General features: G+C 37.2%; 1 protein-coding gene across 4 annotated transcripts in view; it reads right to left on the bottom strand.

Annotated features, from left to right (window-relative positions):
* TTLL5 (tubulin tyrosine ligase like 5) overlaps positions 1–14,235 on the bottom strand; it is a 157,605-nt gene that overhangs the window by 89,714 nt on the left and 53,656 nt on the right. For all 4 annotated transcript variants that reach the window (XM_063290128.1, XM_063290129.1, XM_063290130.1 and 1 more), the window contains exons 16-20: positions 12,906–12,947; positions 9,487–9,597; positions 8,196–8,287; positions 7,766–7,828; positions 4,190–4,228 (exon numbers count right to left, since the gene is read on the bottom strand). In XM_063290128.1, the coding sequence (XP_063146198.1) occupies positions 4,190–4,228; positions 7,766–7,828; positions 8,196–8,287; positions 9,487–9,597; positions 12,906–12,947 (347 nt within the window). The remainder of the gene's footprint in view (positions 1–4,189; positions 4,229–7,765; positions 7,829–8,195; positions 8,288–9,486; positions 9,598–12,905; positions 12,948–14,235) is intronic.

Raw genomic sequence — 14,235 nt, 5'->3', positions numbered from 1 at the left:
AAACTTTTAACATTTTCAGATTTCATTTGTTTATTGTAGTAACACTTGCTGTCATAGCAGATGCACTATTTTATCTTCTTGCACAAGAACTAAATCACAAATTAAATTTCTGACAATACTAAGCTTCCAAGGAAGCTGTACACAAGCTTAGTAATTCAGTGAGCTATGTTTTTATGAAGGAAGTCAGATGTATTTTTAAAATTTGGACAACTAATTTAATTTGTTACTGGTAACTAACAGGGACTGGCCCATCTGCTATGAGAATTGGTTCTAGAATTCCATTAATCCAATCAGCTCCTGGTTATTGTGAGGGTCTGTCTTTTTATAGAAAGGATTTTGAGGTGGGGTGACTTCAGCTGCAGAGTGCCCAGAGGAAATGGATTATTTGGTTTTTTTTCCTGTCAGAATTCAAGTCTGGGCATGGGCCTGGGTCTGAAAAAGCTGGTTGCTCTAGTGACCCTTGTTAGTATGTAAATAGGGAGAATACACACCTCTTGGCCCTACCTGACCTCTTGGTAGCCTTTGATATAATCAACCAGTGTATCTTTCTGCAAGGGATTGCGATTGAAAGCATTGTTTTATAGTGGTTCTATTCCTTCCTAAGCAAGCAGTTCCATTCAGCTGCAATGGGGGAGGAGAGGTCAGCTGTTTAGGGTTCCATAGGGATCAAGTCTCCCACCCCTGCTGTTTAACCTCTACATGAGGTTGCTGGGAGGAAACATCCATCAAATTGAAGTGAGGTATGCATAACCATCCTGCCCTGAGCTAGAGATGTAACTGGTTCTCTGTCTACTCCAGTAATTGCTCTGAATGGGATGGGACTCCCCTGAAGGAGCAGGTCCAAGTTGTCCTCCTTGACTCATGGCTACTGCGATGGGTAAGTGAAGGCTATGGTCAGGAGGCTCTATGTTCAGTTTCCACTGGTTCCTCAGATGACCCAACATGGAGTATGAAGGTCCAGATTCAGAACAGAGCAAGTTTAGGCCCATCCATTCTGCCCCAAATAAATGAACATCTGTTCCAAATTATCCTTATCTGCCCTGGACGCAGGCTTTGGCCAGATAGGGTACACAGTCCATACCCATATCTATACCTTTGTGTGTGTGGGTGTGTGTGTGTGTCAGAGAGAGAGAGAGAGAGATGGAGAGGGATTTCCTTTTAAGCATTTGTTTTTCTATAAAATCTTCAAGAAAAAAACCAGATGACCAAAATTATAGCCAATATTACTTCCATATATCAGACTTGAGTAGCATAAAATTATATTTTAGTTTGAATGTTCTCTATCTGAACACAGAAACCACTGTATGAACACTGAACTTGGTTTCTTGGAATGGTATACTGTATGTTAAAATATTTTGGCAGGGACCTTTGGCTCAGGATTGTATTTTAATATATATTTTATCTTCCCTTACTGTATCAGGTACTTTAATTTTTACCTTCCCTTACTGTCTCAGGCATTTTAACTTTTCATTATAACACATTTGTTGGCTGTCATATCATTGCAAAGCATTCTTGAAACTGCCTTATTTGAGCCCTAATCTATACTATAGTCAACTTGTTGCTTGAATATATACCTGTACCATTTATTTTATGAAGAATTGTATTTTCATCATCGTCATTATCATCTCTGGGGTTGATTTTTCTTGAATTGGGACATTTCACTCCTCCAGAATCATTTTAAAAGCAGCTCTACCACATTCTTCCTATCAGCTATCTGGCTCTATCCTAGTTCAAGAGGAGCCCATCCTTTCCATTTAGGCTTGCCTTTCCTAAAAAGCATTTCTGCTTAAACCTCTCCTCCTTAGCATCATTTCATCTATACACTGAGACTGTTCACCAACATCTACTGAATTAGCCCAAACATTGAATAGATATTATTTCAGGAAAAAAAATACTTTGATGGTCCTGTCCTCTTGAAATCCTATCCAGCAACCTCCATTGTTCTTCCATCTCTGCACAACCATATTTCCTCATATAATTTGTGCTGACATGCACCACAACCATTAGCTTCTCCCTATGACTTCTCCTTGTGGCTATGTAGATCTCGCTTCAGACAAGCAAGTAAGAAAGTAGGTAGCCTGACCTTCACAAACCATTCTACCTACAGTATGCCTCTAATGGTCATACCATTGGTTAACAGGAGTACCCGATTTCTCATTGTCCTATAGAGACATATATTCATTGCAAGAGGATATTTGATATCTGTTCTTCCTCTACAGAATAGATACCTTCCATAAGATGTTTTCCCTCTTCATCAGACTGCCCTCCTTCCCCAAGACCCTTATTCTCCATGACACTATATCCACCTTGTCCACCCTATTAAATAAATGAGGTTAACAAGTGAGATTGAAATGTCAATACTGAAAAGAAATGTCAGCACTATCCTGGCACCATCCTCTGTGAAGATGTGAACTGTTCCTAAAAGCTCATCAATTAAATAATGCCAAATTTGTTTTCTGATCAAATACCACTAAAAAATGTGGGTTACCAAAATAAAAGTTTCTTTTTCTCTCTCGTTAAAATAATCAACAAAATATTTTTCTATGACTAAGAAGTTTTGTTATCACTTGCCCAAAAAAACACAGATTTCTTGTCTATGCATTGTTGTTCTGAATCAGCTGTTTACTTTTTTTTTAAAGTATCCCAAATCCTCCTTTCACCAGGAATGTAAGGTGTCATTCCTATTCTTAAAATGTTCATATTTTAGTAATTTTGGTTTGAAATGATTTTGTTTTAATTTTAAAGGCATTTACATTTCAAATTTAAATTATAATTATAATTATAGTAAATAGAAATGTAATTCTTTTATATCTTACATAATGCTGATATATTAGTGTGTGTGTGTGTGTGTGTATGTATGTACACACACACAGAGTTTAGTTATGCATTTCTATTATAAAGATAATTAAGTAGCTACCTCTTCATATGCTGCTATTTGGTTAAACGCATTATTGAATTATTTTTGATCATTATTTATTTCTTACATTGACTGTATATCCTGCCTTTTTTTTAAGGAACTCAGAGCACTGAATTCAAGGTCATCTCTTATTTCATCTTCACAACAAACGTATAAAGTAGGTTGGCTGAGAGAAAAAGAATAGTCTAAAATCACCCAGGTGGGTCAGGTGGAGATTGAAATGACCTCTCTAGTCCTACTTCAACACCACCTAGCTGCCTTCATATGTTAGGTGATGGGAGCTACTTATAGGTTTGGTTTGTTATGATTTCAGAGTCCTAACAAACTAATTTTAATCTTGATCTAGGAACTCTTTGCATTACCACTGTTAAAATGTATGGATATTGAGAAATCCCTCGGAAAATTATTTTCAAATGTCAAAATGGATATGTTCACTCATGTCTATCTTAAAATTAATGCATGCATATCAAATGCCAAATGTTAGCTGTGCATAAAAACCAATGCAAAATTAATTAAAAGCAATGCAAAATCAATGGAATATATGTAATATTAATGCAGATTGTATGTAGACTGATCTATTCCTAATCCTGCATAAGAAAACCCAGGAAATGAACATTACAGAGTGAATATTTGTCAATTAATCAATCCTAGCCAGTTGTTTATCAACTTTTACTGTAGAAATCAAATAGTTGACTACAAAGTCATAGTGTAATAATGGATTAAGGTATCAAAAAGTAGTTACAAGTGTACTTCTTCTGCCTTAGCCACATCAGCAGATATTCAACTATATGTTTTGCAAAATGGATCAAATATTTAACTCAAGGAAGGAGCAATATAAATATTAGAAATAGACATTTTACTCCCTTCATCCAAATGAAAACCACCAATTCAAAGGTTCCTAAAATATAAGTCTGAGCTGCTTATAAAACTTACTTTACAACTGGACCACAACATTTTTAATGCTGACAGCTAAACAAATCTTTTAAGTAGCTTGCTAAGTAGTTTATTCCAAAAATGGGCAAGATGAAAACAAAAATTATATAATTAAGACCTCATGTATTTAATCATTTTCCTCTGCCACATTTAAAATTGCAATTTGACAGCATTTTGGGAAGGTTCTATAGATCATCTTGAACACTTGAAGAAAACCACAAGTGGCTATGGTCCACAGTTCATGTGCTTGTCTTGACAGAACTAAATTATTCAGAAAGTCCCATTTATAAAATAATGAAGTTCCTTGCATGACATCAGAAGCCTCATTTCAAGTCTTACCGAGCTCGCCTAGGAACTGGCCCTTTCTTTGAACTTCCTCTATAGAGAAAAAGAAGTGATTATGTTAGTTACATGACTTATTTATCTCAATGCACAATAAATCTATAAAAATACTATTAGAAAAACTAGACAGTTTAATAAAAATGGCAGCTTCACTCAAATTGCAGACAATTAGCACTAGATCAGAATAATGTCCATGTTGTGCTTTCAAAGACAGCAAATGCAGAAATCAAAAGCTCAAAGTAAATTCATGATGATGCACAGGTCTACCAAGGGCTATTGGTCTTGAACACTCAACCTTAGTTCCAGGCTTGCGATGGCATGCTTCCAAATAACTGTTGCAGGAGAATAATGGCAAGAGAGAGGTCATTCTTCATCTCCTGCTTTTGAGTACCCAGAGGGATCTGACTGACCACTGTGAGAAACAAAATGCTGGACTAAGATGAGTCTTGTTCCAGCACAGCTGCTTTTTCTTACCCTTTCTTCATCTCCAGGATTCATAAACATATCCCTTGTATCTTCACTGTCAAAATGAATAATCACTGATAGATAGATCTGACCTTCATTAATTTGCCGAATAATTTCAATGTGAGCATGCCTCAACAGTCAGTATACAGGTGCAACAGTCAGATTCATACACTCTATCTAACAGCAACTATCTTGAGAGCCAAATCTTTACCTGGGAGAAATGTTATAGGTAATAAAATACAGCAGCAATCAGGCATTTAATGGTATCAGAGTACTGCTTGGTTCCTGGCTCACTACTGCTGGAGATAAAGTGGGGTGGGGGAGAATATCACAGAAAAGTTGTACAATAATTCCATAAGGTTAACCATTTTAGAGGACATGATCCACTAGCATGGGTTTTACCTTAGAGTCACAAAACAATTCTATACCATGAATTGCTTTCACATGGTGCCCTGAAACAACACCAGTCTGTTAAGTTATCTGAAATGCAAGCATTTTGAAAATGTTTACTGCATTTTAAAAAAAAAATATCTTATTTCCACCCTCATTTCTAAATATTTTTTTCTATAAATAAATAAATCTTGCCACTCTGTCACTTGCCCCTTTAAGTATACTTTTCCTCTCATTAAAAATTAATAATATTAAGCCTAGCACCAAGTGGGAAGGATTTCTTGTTGGGATCAGCTAAGCACTATTGGTGGGTAATCATCCTCAAATGCTTTCCAAAAAAAGATCAGCAAGCAGCAACTGTAGGACATGGTGTTCTCAATGAAGAAATAGCATATCATGTGTGATCAGCTGGTGAACACATAGCTCCATAGAACAGCATACATTACACAAGGTTGGATTCAATCCCTGACCCCTCTAATTAAAAGGATCTCAGGCAGTGAGAGTTAGAAAAACATCTACATGAGATTTTGGAAAGCTGCCATCACTTAGAGTAGATAACACTGAGCTGAATGTACCAACTAATAACTTTGGTATAAGACAGCTTCCTTCTTCAAAATCCTAATACCAAAAAAAAAAGGAAAAGGAAAAGAAATGTTGTAGTCTTTCTAACAACAGACTGTCAATTATATAATTATGTAATTGTGAATTACATTATTACTGTTCATCATATCATTATGGTATAAAACAAAAACTGAACTTTCAATCCTAACGTATCAGCAGTGGGAGACATGGCTCAAAAATTATATCAGACTAGTTTCTAAGAAAAATCACACATCAAAAAGAGTTCTCAGATGGAAGTATTCTAATGTACAAATATTCCTAGATGCAGAATACTAGAAACTAGTATTCTATTTGAAAATAGTTCAAATGTACATAAACTATTTTATACTTTTATATTTGATCTTTGTCCAATTTTCATATGAAGAAACGTATTTACATACATCAGCAATCTAATCACCAGTTTATGTATGCATAATGTCATTTTACTCATAAATAAAATGTCATTCACAATTTCACACATATTGGCCTGTTAAATCGAGGATTCATAAAATACCTGATCAATCATAAATTTAAAAACTGTGTTTGAGGTCATCAACAAAGATTCTTAAAAACCTAGCAGCTATTGGATAAAATGACAGATCTAATGCGGGTCTGTAAAAACAAAACAAAAATGATTTAAAAATTTGTAAAATACCATAATATCTTATGTTGGAATGGCGCTACCTCACAAAACTGATTTGAAGTCAGAAGTGACCAGTATGGTAGCCAGTTTATTTGGTGATACCCAAATACTGGCACATAATAAAGACTCCAAATAAAATGCCACTGAACTAAATAAATTAACAGAACAGTAGAATACATTCAATTATGTGCAGTGGTGAGGTTGTAGAGGCATTTGGACAGCCAACTGTGGATTTAAAACACTTTGTTCTGCTCCAGAAAGCCAATTCTTATGTTCTTGGGAATGTCCTCCTCTTATTAACATATGAATTATTCTATATGTTACTCAGCTTATAAACAGCAGTCATCAACAAGTTAAATCTTCCTATCTGTCACACAGTTTCAGTACTGTTTATAATCATTCCTTCTCTATGTTCACTTTCATTTACCTCTAATACTTTCTAGCACTCTCTTTAGTAATTCAGCTTCTTAAACTCAAATTACATGTTTTATCTTGATGATGTAATTTCTGACCCACAAGGCACACAGTGCAATCCATGTGCTATCTCCCGATGTTATTTTCCTTCAATATCCCAGTTTTTCCCAGGGTGCTACCATGGTTGTTCTTTTGATAACTGCAGTTGCCATGTGCTGCCAAATATCTGCTGTTACTTGGATTTCATTATATTTTATATTTCATTATATTTTATATTTATTGATTATTGATATTATTTATGACGTTATTGAATTTTAAACTGTTTTATTCTGAACCGCCCAAGGTCCCCCGTGTGGGGGAGATGGGCGGTGATAAAAATATGATCAAATGAATGAATGAATGAATGAATGAATGAATGAATGAATGAATAAATAAAGCGTGCTTGAATTTGTGTGTTGTAACTCTTATTGCCTGGAGTGGTTTCAAACTCTGGCTGCACCGACATACAGAAAGACTGGGATAGACACACATCCTACAGTGATGTAGAAAAGAGTTACTAAGAATCGAAGAAAATAAAGACGAACAGAGATATCCCTTCACTCAGCATGACCAAAGGCTCTGTTTCTAAAAGAAGATTTGTCACTGCCCTCTGGGGATAGTGAGTAAGAAAGGAATTTGGGGCAAGTTTAGTTTTAGTTTTTTAAATTTTTTGATAGCCACCTAAGGAGATGAGGAATTGTGAATAATCAACTATTTTTACTTTTTAAATTTCATTTCTGCCCATATCTGCCTATTCGCATATACTTAATACGCTCAATCAAGCACATAGAGCAACACTGATGCTTATAATTGCACTGCTACAGGCTGTAAAAACACATGATTTTTAAACATCTACTGCTGAGCATTGTTTTGTGTCTCATGCTACATTTTATGGGGACTACATGCATTCATTGCATGAACCTACTGAGCCACACTTGTATTTCAAAGAACTACGGCCACCACACTGCCTCTCCTGCAAAAGGAGCCTCACTGTACATCCTGCACTAGAACAGCCTTCCTACCTTTCATGGAAAAGGCGAGTAGCCAGCATATAGTTCATTGTTGTCTTATGTTCCAGAAAAGGCCTAAGAAATCAAGAGCAGGAGAGTTAAAGTTCACCACAAAGAAAAAAGAAAAAAAAATATCTGAGCGGAAGAAAATCTCAAAGCTTATTATGAAAAACAAGAGGAAAAAATCTACATTATAAGTCTGGAAGGAGGAAAACCTAAACCAGTAAGGAAGACATAGTATCTAATACTGGAGGATATCAGTCGTACAGAAAAATACAATCAGTAAGCTTTTATTCTACAAGAGTGCTGAAGACATTCTCTGAAAATGTGGAAATCAGCGGTAGTATGAACTTAGGAAAAAAACAGCACTTATATCTGTTATCTCCTAAATGTCTTCTACAAATTCCAAGATAACAGAACCAACTTCTTAAGTTTTCCTTACCCATAAATATCCCAAGTTAATGGTGTAGGGAAAATGCGAATGAACCCTCCTCTTCTGTCATATTCATCCTTCACTCGACGTAACACTTTTATCTATAATCAGAAGGAAGAATGGAAGTCACTTGGACAAAAATGTTAACCTCAGGAAAGAATCTCATTTCACAAAAAGCTCTGAGATTCTTCAACACATGCCAAAGTATGTAAAGGTAACCCTTGTAAATAAACAACCACCTACTTATAGGACCAATTTTAACACTTCCAATGTATAGTGTAGATATTTTATTCTTTGGCATTTGCTTCCCACTGTACTTCCAAGATGTCTGTCTCAGTCTGACAAAGACATCTAGTTACCAAATGTACCAACTAAAAAGAATTATTTTCCTTTCACTTGTACAAGCACTGCGTGCAGTGACTGAATACACTATGCTCTCTCCTCAAAAAGCCACTGCTGGACCCAAAAGCCCTGGACAATTTCCACCTAGTTTCCAACCCTCCCTTCTTAGGAAAGGTTGCTAAGAGGGTGGTTGGATTGTGGTTTCAGAGGGCACTGGAGGAAATGGATTATCTAGAGGCTATTCAATCATATTTCAGCCAGGGCACAGTACTTAGACAGCACTGATCACACTTGTTGACCTCTGGAAGAGATGGAATGGGGTGGTGCAACTGTCCGTTTTTCTTGATCTCTCGGTGGCATTCAATGCCACTGATCATGGTATTCCTCTGGACTGACTACAGGGATTGGGAGTGGGGGCAGAATGTTGCGTTGGTTCTCTTTTCTCTGTAGTAGGTTCTAGTCAACATTGGTATGGGGATGTTGGTAGTCTCTGACATGTGGGTCTCACAGGGCTTGATGCTGAGAGATCATCTGTCTCCTGCAGTTTCTGCCAAAGCTGTATGATTGGACAAAGTTGACATGGCTATGGTCCCATTGATTAAACAATGTCATCTGATAGGACCCAGGATTTAGGCCTTCTCTGTTGCAGCATCTAACTTCTGGAAAGCGCACGTACACACACACACACACATACACACAATTTGTACAATCTCTACCCTGGCCTCATTTAAACATACAACCCTTCCCATGTTTTGGATTAGGGCGTGTGATGGGCCTCTAATGGGAAACTTTTGTATCCGGGTTATGTATTTTCCTGCTCTTTCTGGACAATTATTCTTTTTAATTTTTTATATTGTTTTGAATCTGTTTTTTAACACTGTACACTGCCCAGAGTTTTTATGGAATTGCTTGGTCTTAGCAGTAGAAATTTGATAATTAAATAAATGATTTGCTTTACCTCTTCCATGGAGAGGCCCAGCATGGAGCCAACATGCCTTCCTGCTTTCTCTTTTGCAGAGGGAATAAGATTTTTCATCTCAGCATCACTGGCAGAGAGGGGCCGGGAACGCTATAGGAACACAGTAAGAAATCAGTTTTAGCCTTTTTTTCTCCTGATTTTATTCCAATTATTTAAATAGATTTCAAATGCCAAATGCATTTGGCCAGCAAATAGTAATAAGAACAACAACTTGCCAGGCACTAAAGCCAGGAATTACGTTAAAGTCAGAAGGATCCAAAGGCACAAATGCCAGGTTTCATACTCCTTGCCTCCACACCCCATTAGAAACCAAAGCCAAACTTTATATTCTCAGTGTTTGATACACACCCCAAAACAAGAGCCAGCATTCACAGTTTTTGACTCCATAGGCAAAACATTAAACATGTTTCTTGTTTGTTTGCCTATGGCCAACATTCTCAGCTCTTGATTGCTCAACAGCCCATAGTTCACAGTAATCTGTTGGGGATTATAGTAGGGAAGAACAATTTCAGTCATTGATATCTTCATCTTGGTATCTTCATCAATTCCAAGCGTTGAAAATGTCTTTGCAGAGACTGCATTTTTTCCAATCGCCTTCATTTTAGCTATAATGTCGCTCTCTTGAGTTAGTCATGAGCAAATACAAAATGGAAAAAATAAAATAAAATCTTAAATCCTGGCAACACTTTTAACCCATCTGCATGGCCAACACTAGAATAACACTAGACTTGGTGGTCTTGGAGACAATAAACTCCTAAAGAATCACACCTCTAAACAACATAATACACAATAAAATATGCATTAAAATGAAAAACCAAATAATAACAATTACAATACACAGTAATAGAAGAAATGCCATTAGTGAGCAAGCATTCTATGAAGGCCCTCCAGAAAAGTTGAATTTTCCCAACTTTCAAAGAACTGTCACCAAGACAGCCAGTTTCATTTCTGGTAGAACCTGCTCCAGAAAATTGTCTCCATGATAGAGAAACAGCACTTTCTGTCCTCAGCGCCCTCTCACCTCACATAATTGGGCACCACCAGCAGCTTCTCTCAGAAGGACCTCCTGAGGTGGAGACTCAGGTTGGAGCAGGCAGTCTTGCAGATACCTTGGCACCAACTCATTAAGACTAGTATCTTTGAGTAACACTCAGAAATCTGTTGGTAACAAATGCAGAGCACACAAGATACATATAATATGATCTTGCCAGTCAACAAGTAGACTACTACATTTGAACCAGCTGCAGGTTCTGAGTGGGTTTCAAAGGCAGTCTCATGTACAGTGCATTGTAGAAATCCAACCAGAGATAATAAGGGCATGAGTAACTCTAACCAGGTCCTCCAAGTTCAGGAAAGAGCAGCAATTAGTGCACTAATCAGAGCTAGGGAAAGGTACGCTTGGCCATGGCTTCCACCTACCCATTCAGAAGTAGTCATGAGTCTAGGAGGACCCACAGCCACAGATCTGCTCCCTCAGGGGCAATGCCACCCCCACTGAGAGACAACACTGCAATTGACAGAGAAGTCTGATATACCAGCAGTAACTCATCTTACAAGACTTATAATTGGCTATATTTATAAACTTCACACCCTAAACCTCTTCATTTCAGAAACACCTTGGAAATGTATTTTATTTTGCATTTGCACTGAAGGGATTCACAATTCAAAAATATCCAAAGTACACATTATGTATACATAAACTATCTTATACATCTTATGCAATCCTGGAAGCTAGCTTGGCCATAATAGCCAAGCAAGTCATGAGCAGACGCTGATAAATTTGCTATTTATGTGCCTCCCATACCCAATGCATTCTTGCATCTCCAGGAAACTGTCCATCTTTGGCTCCTGAAATGCATGGAATGTACTGCTTTGTACCTGACACTTCCAACATATTGAGAAAATAGCTGTTGGCAACAGAAATATTTAATATTGTTTTCAGCCACAAAATGCAGAATACACAAACAGGTTCCCAGTGTGGCATTCAGCAGTCTCTGTTGCAATAGTGAGAAGTAGTTTTCCTACCCTTAGAACCTGGCAGGAACATGAGCTGCATTCACTGGAGCATTCCTTTGTTTTGCTTTGGAGTTGGGGCACAGAAAACACTGCCCAATCCTCAGATTAGAACAGGGAAAGCAAAAAGAAAGAGCTTGGCACTGCAACTATCTTGAGAAGAACCTCTGCTCCAATCTATGCTCCTATTAATGAGGCACAACCATCATTCTGAGATGTGACAGTTGCCCTTCTTGTTATTTCCTGCTGGTTCCCAAAAGGAGTTATTTCCAGAACTATTGGAAAAAATGCATCTGTCAGAAAGTCAGTAAAGGATGTTTTCTCAGTAAGATTTAATTATCTGTAACATGGTATTCATGTAAATTCTTCTGGAAGAGGATTATCAGAGTTCTCAATACTTGATCTGTTATCTTTGGACAAACTATTATTATCATATAATTTCTAATTTTATTTTTCTTTTTTTTTGAAATGTAGGACTTATTAATATAAAGGAGCTTGCCAGATTAATTCAAAGGTCCATTTAGTTTAGAATGCCTTCTCATTAATTCAACAAACAATACAACCCATGTAGCTAGTTCAAATATGGATTTCTTCTTCTTTTAAAAGAAAAATGAAGGACTATCAACAGGTGTTTTTTCCCCCTTGGACAAGACAGGCTTAGATTCTTGGATTCCTAGTATTTTAGTTTCCCTTAGATTCTTGAATGCTTGCTGTGAACAAACTCCTATGTCCTTTATATGTATGCCATTGCCACCGATAAATTAGTCTTCAAGATTAATATCTCTTTTTTTATCATCTTCAGGATTTGTGTTCTCAGCATAGCTTTGCACCTATTTTCTTTTTACACAAGCATTTTTCCGTATTTCAGGAATGTTGGTAGTCTGCATCGTTTTGCAAAATAGTAAAGTGACCTAAGTGCTGCCAGGCTTGCACAAACTTACTTAATCACAAAATGGGATTTCTGTAGCATAAATAGCAATCATAGAAGAAATGATAGAGGACAGACACCTTAAAAGTAGTGATAGAATCTAACTACAGAACATGAAAAGAAAATGCAGGATATAAAAACCTTATATAGGATTTGTTGTATACACCGTCCATAGTTCCTATATTTAACAAAATTGTAGTAACTAGAATCATCTAGAATCTGGAATCATCTTTCACACAGAGATATTTCCAAAGAAATTCCGAGTTTCCATAGTCAATCACAGTCTTGTAACTTTTGCCATTAGAAATACATTTTTCTAATTCTTGTCCATTAACCTCCTTACCACAACTATTTGCATCACCTTAAAGATCACTGCAGATATATTTCTTAAAAAATGCAAAGTACACTGATTAAATTTCTAAATGATGAATGAAGCAACATAGAGCCCAATATTTACCAATTTGGCATTTGACGATCGAGACTGTGCAGAGACAGGGCGCTATAAAATAAAAAGAATAAAGATTTCATGTTCTCTTTCAAAATCACCAATTGTCTCAAATTAGAGCAATCATTTCTGATGTACATAAAAATGTAGCTTGTTTTTGCTTCATCCTCTCCAATTTACTTATACAACTTAAGTACATCATTCAAGACATCTAGAGTTCACGTATACAGCATGTAACGCCAGATATGAAGTGCTTGAGTGCCCCATAGGCTGAAAAGTGGAGGATGCAAAAGGGGGTCATCCCTTGGACAAAGCCACTTCATAGATGGAACTCCCCCCGCCCCTCATTTTAGGGTGCTTGCCTGAGACATTCTTCTCATAATACCAGGGGAGGGAAGAGGAGGCTCCAATTATTGTAGTAACTGGTAAAGCAAAATACATTGTTGGTAGGTAAGGAGAACAGAGAGCAGGCATTTTGTGCCAGTCTCCTCTTCTGGTTATTCCTTCATTCCAGACAACTGTGGTAACTATACTAGCTTGCCCTCTGACATGTTGGCACTGTTTTTAAATGTCAGGCTGGTAAATAAATCTCTCTCATCTATGATTTGATTGTGGATGAGAGAAGCACCTGGCTCATATAGCTCAGCATGGCTTGGAGATTTGTGAGATGACTTTTGAACAGACCAGAGGGCCAAAAAAGGTAAGTAGATGCTTACTGAAACTCCCTTTCTCTTTCCAGGTTTCCTGTCCATTTTAGTGCCAATGCTTTTTCTGATGCTGAGCACTCAGGAGAAAATAAACTTCTGTTGATATATCATCTGTTTAGCTGCCCAGCAGTCCTCATGTCTAAGGGTGATCTTGGATTTGGTGCCAAGACTCCAAGAATGATGATTCTGGGGGACTTATATATCCATGCCATATACCAAGGTTGGAGTGGCTCAGGGTTTCATGGCAGCAATGTGGCAGGACACATTTTCAATCCATTTGTTCGTTTGTTTTCTTATTGGTCACAAGGATTGCAATCTGAAGCTGGAGAAATTATTTTTGTCAGAGTTGGACCACTTGTTGAGATTCGTATTTCAGATAAATATTCCTTTCTGTATTGTTGGGGACCCATTAGGAAGGTCCACCTGCAAACAACCACAGATTCCAGACAGTTTTCCTGGCATTTATGTGGGTGCTTTGAGGTCAGAACCCAGGTCAGTCTATCAAATATAGAAAAATGACCCAGGAAATTTTCACAATTGCTGCTGAGCATCCTGTGTCACTGTGCAGGCGCCCTTCAAAAATTTGGTATGTAGCCACCTGTAGATAATGGAGCAAGCTGGGAAACATCTGGAAT

This window comes from Candoia aspera, chromosome 1, assembly GCF_035149785.1.
Source record: "Candoia aspera isolate rCanAsp1 chromosome 1, rCanAsp1.hap2, whole genome shotgun sequence".
Lineage (NCBI taxonomy): Eukaryota > Metazoa > Chordata > Lepidosauria > Squamata > Boidae > Candoia > Candoia aspera.
The sequence above is the reverse complement of the archived record's forward strand: the minus strand, read 5'-3'. Positions and strand labels throughout refer to the sequence as shown.